Below are 7,288 nucleotides of genomic sequence, written 5' to 3'. Positions count from 1 at the left end.
CACAACACACTATTTTCAGAGCCCATGCTTTTAATTGAAATATTTGCTTAAGCGCTTACAAAATCCTTATCCTTACTTTTTAGATTTTACGAGACGAGCTGAACAAGTTGTTTTATCTAAACAAAACATTAGTCAAAATACACCAAAATGGTCAAAATCAAAATGTTCTACTGCAATGTAACAGAGGGATGTTTTGTACAGCTGACACGTATTGATGATCACTACAAAGCAGCAACAGGCTGGTCGCTAAAACCAAAACTGGCCCAAAATGTTTAAGGGTTGTCCAGTTACTGTAGCGTCTTCTTGAGGAACTCAACCAAAAGGTGATGAGGGAAACCAAAATCCATCTGAATTATCACGAAGCCCTGCAGCATAGAGGGATGAAGAGAGAAGCAATGTGACTAAGAAACACAACACAGCAGGAGCACGTGACAAATGAGACGAGTGACAGAGAACGCTCACATCTCGAGGTAACACCTCAGGGTTTAAGATGTCGAACAAGTTTGTTCCCTGTTTGTCCAACAGCCTGGTTAGCTCAATCTCAAGAGCTGGAACACATTTGAGGAGAAGAAGTCATTCATGGTGAAATCAGGTACAAAGAACCATTTAGGAAATATTACAAATGTGTCGAATTTAAAAAAAAAAATGGCAGAGTAATAATTGAAATATGAAGTGCAGTTGCCTGTTGAAACAGAAGACCCTCTTAGTAATTGTCTTGCTTGTTTAACATTGACTAATTTTGTGGAAGAAGGTCTAATGACATGAGAATACTTAATGATGGTGGTGCTGCCAGCTTGAGGTTAAAATCAGGTTTCACTTTATTATCCATGTACATTTCTCTGCCTCTTACCAGACAGGACATGGGGAATGCCTATCTTCTCCACAGCCTCTCTAATGAACTCCAGATGTGTCTCATCCAGCTGCTGGAAACAGAGGAACATTCAAACATCAGCATCATTTTAACATGTGACATGTACAAAAATATTTTTTTTTGTACATTCAGCATAATTTTTTCTGTATCAGAAGAATAATCAATATTCTTCACTGTCATTGTCACTGCAGAGGGTACATGTAGCAGTCACACAGCTCCTCAGTGAATGTGATCATGGTGAAGGTGCAGTCTCTGTGCAGAATGTAGGTTTTCTGGTCTGTTAATATTTCTTTTGAAGGATTCGGGCAGGGAATCTTTCCTGTGTTGACGCTGGTAGGAAACACTACTTAGGGAAACATACAAGCCGTTTCAGGATAACGTTGAATTTTGTGAGAGAATGCAAATTGTTAAGAGAAAGGAAGAATAGGTTTTTCTCATTTCCCACATGTAAAATATTTTCCTCTGTGTTCTGTGGCTCTATCATTGTGCTGCAGCTGGAATTCAACTATATTTAAATTTCGTGAAAAATTTCGCAAATAATTTTCCACACAATTTTGAGTTGTGTGAAAAATCCCTAAGTGCAGCATTAAACTGTAGCATAGTTTTATCATAGTAAAGAAAATTGTCAGTGAAATCAACTCAAAAAAACCTTACCGGTTGATTTGGTGCGGGCAGATCAGCTTGAATTACAGAGATCCTGGAGAAGAATGTGCATCAGAATCACAGACAAAGCACCGGACATGGATTAAGAATTGGACAGTTTCCTCATTGTTTGTACTGGAAAAAGCTTCACAGTGACATCTGGTGGCCCCTCAAGACTGGAGCTGAAGCACCACAACAAGTTTAACAGTTTTGGTCTCATACTGTATGTGTGCAGTAAAAGGCAAAAAAATCCTGCATGTTATTATTAAATCTGTAATACTTTTACTCAAATGTGGACTAATTAAGGTTTAATATCCTGTAAACTATTTGATTCTACTGGCAAAATGTTTATTCAAATGTATTTGAAGATATCCTGTTTATCCTGGCCATCTGCCCACGCATAGAAGCAAGTTCTCTGTGTATCTCAGCAGAGAACCTTTCTGACTGAATGCAAAGATAGGGGGTGCGTTCATGAACAACAAAAAGATCTTACTCTGATGCTTTACCCTGCAGGAAAAGTTTCTTGTCAGCATAAGAAGCTGTGACATCCACGGCCACATCCTAGACATCAAAAACAAAGAAGCAAACGTCACACCAACACACTCACATGTAGTCACAGCAGGTCATATTTCCACTTTCTAGCAAAGCCTCAGACATCAATCGCCACCTTCACCTTGTGGATCACGAGGAAACAGACCACTCAGCACGGTATCAACCCGCTAAAGCAGAACTGTTGTGCCGAGCTATCCCCTCCTTACACTCACATCAGAGGCATTGCATCACCTTTTAAATATGGGATGTTCTTGTCGATCTGCTTCAGTAGTTAGAAGCAGAGCTGTAGACTGTAGAGAATTGAAACCACTTTTTTTCTGACTCAGTTTCATCATGGTCTTGAATTTTATCATTCCACACAGGTGCCATACCAATGGTTGACCAGCAGATGCATCCAAATGTCCTAAATGGCAATGTACCGTTTCAAAGACGAGTGTTGGTGTGCTCCCACAGTGGAGCTCCCCAGAGGCCTTCGCCCAGATGGTCGTACCCAAGGTGGAGGTGTTCAGATGGGGGACAGCTGAACTCCACACTCTTAGCTCTGGAGACTCCAGCATACACTGAACACACACACACACACACACACACACACACACACACACACACAATAATATGTCTGACCTGACAATGGTGTATATGTTTGCGTTTGAGAGATGAGGGATGAGGAGGTTTTCCATGTTACCTTTCTAATAAACTCGGGCATGGTATTGGACAGGTTTGTCTTGAGAAGTTCCTGAAATCACATTCATAAATATACACTAATGTGAGACGCAACAAAAGCAATTTAAGTTTAAAACATCTGAGCCCGTCTGGTCTTGTTAGGAAAGATGCTCAGGCACATAATATATTTTATGTGTGCAGGATTGTTTCCATATGTAGAACCAATAAGAATATCAGTCAGGCTCCAATCATCTCTAAGTCAGTGAGTGCGATCAAATCATCCATGTGTGATGTTGAATGCACCCCGATTGGTTATTTTACAGGCCAAACTTGAAGAGGACGTCCTTACAGTGAGCTCTGCTCCAGAGATGTTCAGGTGGAAACGGCCATCGTGGTGAGCAGCAGCAAGCATGGGATTTACCACCTGGTCTGGGGTTAAACACACGAGGTTTTACCATACGAGCCTTTAAAATACTGACACTGACTTACCTGCTGCTAATGAACTGCTGCTCTTTGGCTACTGCATGGAGAAGTGTGAAGTTAGTTATTTCTTATTCATGGAGGTTTTTTTCTACATAATTTGACCACACACAAACTCTCAGAGGTTGTCAACCCACAAGTTGCTGTCTAAATTATGTATATCAATAATTACATAGTCTTGCATCACGTTCCCAAACTTTGTTTTAGCACTCTACCAGTGGTGGAGAAAGCAATCCTATTGCTATACATGAATATTATTATCATTATGTCAAAATATATCTGTACCTCTACTATGCCATGGATAAATTAACTTGACAAACATAAAGGACACCCTACCTCCTGAATGCACTGAATGTTGGTGCTGGTCATGAATACCAAACTGGATTACACAGAAACTGTATCAAAATCTAAATGGCAAGAAATTGTTTTAATGTAATTGATTCTAGTACTGGGACATGGCAATAGTGTACAAAAATAGCGTACTACTGACCTGACAGCCAAAAGTAGAGCATCCTGTTTTCAGTCAGCTGACTTGGGTGGAAAACAGAGTCATTGATGACAGCAGCAGTGTTGTTGTAGTTGGTCAGGCCCTAGAATAAGGTGAGAGATGAATGGAGAGACGTTAGGAGTTTTTATGCCTAAAACAAAGAGATTCTTATCGACTCACCTTTGGCCATAATTTAAAGAAGATATGCTTGTGACTTTATTTACAGGAGTCTTTTTATTTACCTTGTGGTAAGATTCTATGTAGTTAGCAGTGATGACAGGAGCAGCAGTTACACCGATGTTCACGCTGATGGCTCCATCAGTGAGGAAATTCTCTGTAAACACACACACACACACACTAATGTTTTAACACATCCCAGATAACATATTACCACTTCTGCTTATCAGATGAATATTTATTTAAAGGTTCAGTGCATAAGCTTTAGGGGGATCTATCGGTAGAAATAGAATATAATATTCATAACTTAGAGTTATATATAACTTGTTTTTCACATTTCACAGTGTGAGATGAGGTGTGTTTAGTTGGTTGCAATCTGCAAACTCACCACTAGAGGCCACTCAATCTTACACACTGATCCTCTAATTTCTGGTCAAATATGCGGACACAGATACACAAAGGAAGGTCCTCTTTTAAAAATATTAAGATATGACCAAACTCTTTCTCGCTGTTTGTCACACACACACACACAAACATGCACCCACACACACATGTACACACACCTGCTGTGTCTTGTATGAAGTCAGCCAGTATATTTGCCACCTTGTTGATCTCCTGACAAATCTGCATTTGAGAACAGATTCATCAGTATTTGCTCAGACTCTGATGAAGGACGGCAGGAACATGCTGACCGTGATCGCGACTTTAAAGTGACATCAGTTTCTTGGCCTCACCTGTCCCTTTATGACCAGTTTGACAGTGAAGGTGATGAAGTCAGTGAAGAGCTTTTTCAGCCAGTTTGGTCTGACCAACAACAGCAAACACACATTAGCAGGATCAGTAATGTAATGTAGATGCTTCTTCTGTTCTACTGTTGACAGTGAATCAGTGTTCATCTCTATAACTTACTCTTTGTCGCCCTGCAGATGCAGACGGAGCTTGTGAAAATTCAGGTAACAGTCTGATGTGTCTGCTGCTACCTTCCCTTCCCCACAGTCTGACAGAGGAGACAGACACACATAATGGAGAAGTATGAGAGGACTTGGTCTCAGTCCATGTATACATGTACAAAATAAGGTACTCACAAAGTTTTGGGTTGATTCCAAGATCAATCTGAGACTCAATTTCAAAGTCAATTGATTGTGCAACGTTGACACTAGATGAAAAAGAAAAAGAAATTCAGATGAGCAATAAACACAAATCAGTTTACTGTCAGCTCCTGGGAAACGTTCTTGGTACAGGGCATGATTGCATTGCATTGCATGTATTGTTCTTAATGGAAGTTTTTGTGTCATTCCGCCATGTCAGGCCTGCCGTCTTGACCCCTCCCCTGCACATCCCCCAAATGACCCACAGTGGAATTAAGCCTCAGGACTTTACTGTGTTATCCTGACTTTTCCTTTTAAAATCAATCAATCAAGAGAAGTGATGCCTCGCTGTGTAAGTGACATGCAATCTGTGGGAAATGCAAAGTCTGAACACAGCATCAGTGAGCTTTTAGCTTATTTTAGCACCACCTGCAAAACTTGTAAAGTTCCACATGAAATGCTTTTTCTGAAAGAGCAAAACAAGTGAGAAAGGACAATCATAAATACTTAAACATCATGCAACAGCACGAATGGAACAGAATTGCAAAGTTAAAGAATGTCAGTTACTCAGCAGTCTCTGGCTGAAGTTTACATAGCATTAGTCACCGTAAGCGACTGATCAAAGCAGAAAGAGTAAGGCGGTAGCAGCAAACCCCCCGAGTATATTGAACTGAGCAAAGTGCATTTTATTGCTAGTGAATTCAAGTTTGGTTTGTAAGAGGGAAAATGTGTTACTGTGCATTTTGGATGGTAATAAATGTGCACACAGAGGAGACACCACCTGATTAACATCAGTCCACTTCCTGTAGTTAATCTAACTCTGTGAAGATTCATTCTTGTGTGTTAATTTGCTGTGAGTTTATCAAACTGGTAAATAGTTCTGGGCTTGTTCTGAGAGAACACATGAATGATGTGGGATGTTGCTGGCCGTTCGACTCACAGCCAGCTGCCGTATCCATACTGGATGGTCCCCCTGAAGACTGCGGACACGTTGCTTATTTCCATGCCGATGCCTTCGCCTGGACGCAGTTCAAATTCACTCCGACCAATCGAGAGGTTGTGAATCTCCAAACTGGCCAATGGAGAAGCATTGCGTGATTTTATGACATTTTGTGTGTCCATTTGTGGATGTATGTGTGTGTTTGTCCTCTTACTTTTCCAGGCCATAGATGACTCTGCCTATAAAGAGCAGGGATTTCTCTCCCTTCACACTTGGGTATCTGGCATGTTGGAATGCTGCCTCGATCACTTTGGTGGTTTTCTCATTCACTGCCAGCAGCACACAAACACAGACATACAGCAGAGACACTTAAACACAGGTACATGGCAGTCAGGTGGAAACACTAACACACTGGGTAAGCAACTGGGTATTCACTGGCACTTCCATATACAAATAAGAAGCCAAAACTAAAGAGGGGAAACAAGGTAAAATCGATTAAATACCAAAACACGATCAAAGTCCCACTCACACACAACAGCTGCAGGGTAGGTGAGGCGACATACAGCTCCGGTGAACCTGTAGGCTGAAGCAGGGTCCTGCAGGCAGGCATGGGACGCCCCAAACACGGATAGAAGCAGCAGGAGTAGCCGCGGCTGGAGAACATCACGAGGCATTGTGCATGTGGATGTTTCGCCTCCCTGAGAATCGGTTGAGGTTTTTAACCCTGTGGACTGTTTGCAGTCCACTGTATGCTCCTAAATGTTTTCTTCTGGTGCAGCTGACTCTTCTGGAGTGCTGCTACACAGGTTTAATCAGTCGTCTTCTCAGTTTTCTTGAGCAGTATCTTATCAAATGTCACTTCGGATCCAGAGCCTTTCAGATTCTTCTTTCAGACTCTGATTCCCATGAGCTGCTCCACTCTCACACAAATGGGCCTTTTTGGTCTTTCCTCTGTTCTTGCTGAGAGAACCCCACAGCCTGCTAACCCTGTTCTTTAAACCGTCAGAGTTCTATGTACTGCAACTATCTAGTGCAAGTCTGCCCTTCATCCAATCAGAGACAGACAGCTTGTGTGATTCACACTTCATAGAAGGACAAACACTGACTCAGATTTGTCTTTTGCACAAATAAACTGGTCAAAGTTCAGCCTTTTATATGATGTGCTACAAAGCATCAGGTAGATACTGAACTCTGAGGTAAACTATTCAGATCAAATCAAGAGCAAAGACATTTTACGTTAATCTAAATTAATGTATGGATTATATTAAGGAAACTAGTAGAAAATAAGTGCAGAACAGGAAGATATAATTGCACTCAACAGATGCTGCATGCAGAAATGTTCCATGTTGACTGGCAGGTACATACCCAACAAAGACGCCTTTAAAACGAGC

At 41.2% G+C, this 7,288-nt stretch overlaps 1 protein-coding gene across 1 annotated transcript; it reads right to left on the bottom strand.

Annotated features, from left to right (window-relative positions):
• Window positions 1–266: 266 nt before the first annotated feature.
• Window positions 267–6,571, bottom strand: cetp (cholesteryl ester transfer protein, plasma). The gene is made up of 17 exons (XM_076734039.1): window positions 6,427–6,571; window positions 6,112–6,226; window positions 5,898–6,029; window positions 4,955–5,025; window positions 4,779–4,866; window positions 4,604–4,673; window positions 4,433–4,493; window positions 3,935–4,026; window positions 3,696–3,795; window positions 3,075–3,154; window positions 2,748–2,798; window positions 2,485–2,625; window positions 2,007–2,074; window positions 1,526–1,568; window positions 851–923; window positions 463–548; window positions 267–365 (listed from the first exon to the last, which is right to left on the bottom strand). The coding sequence occupies exons 1-17, from the start codon at window positions 6,569–6,571 to the stop codon at window positions 288–290; spliced, it is 1,494 nt and encodes a 497-aa protein (XP_076590154.1). The 3' UTR covers window positions 267–287.
• Between the last annotated feature and the right edge of the window lie 717 nt (window positions 6,572–7,288).

Source organism: Chaetodon auriga, chromosome 6 (assembly GCF_051107435.1).
Source record: "Chaetodon auriga isolate fChaAug3 chromosome 6, fChaAug3.hap1, whole genome shotgun sequence".
Classification (NCBI taxonomy): domain Eukaryota; kingdom Metazoa; phylum Chordata; class Actinopteri; order Chaetodontiformes; family Chaetodontidae; genus Chaetodon; species Chaetodon auriga.
This window is presented reverse-complemented; position numbering and strand designations above follow the sequence as displayed.

Coding starts and splice junctions, on each gene's coding strand:
- cetp (XM_076734039.1), bottom strand. CDS start 6,571: ATGCCTCGTGATGTTCTCCAGCCGCGGCTACTCCTGCTGCTTCTATCC. Junction 5,026..5,897: donor TATGGATACGGCAGCTGGCT/GTGAGTCGAACG, acceptor TTTTTCATCTAG/TGTCAACGTTGCACAATCAA. Junction 3,796..3,934: donor ACATAGAATCTTACCACAAG/GTAAATAAAAAG, acceptor ACCTTATTCTAG/GGCCTGACCAACTACAACAA.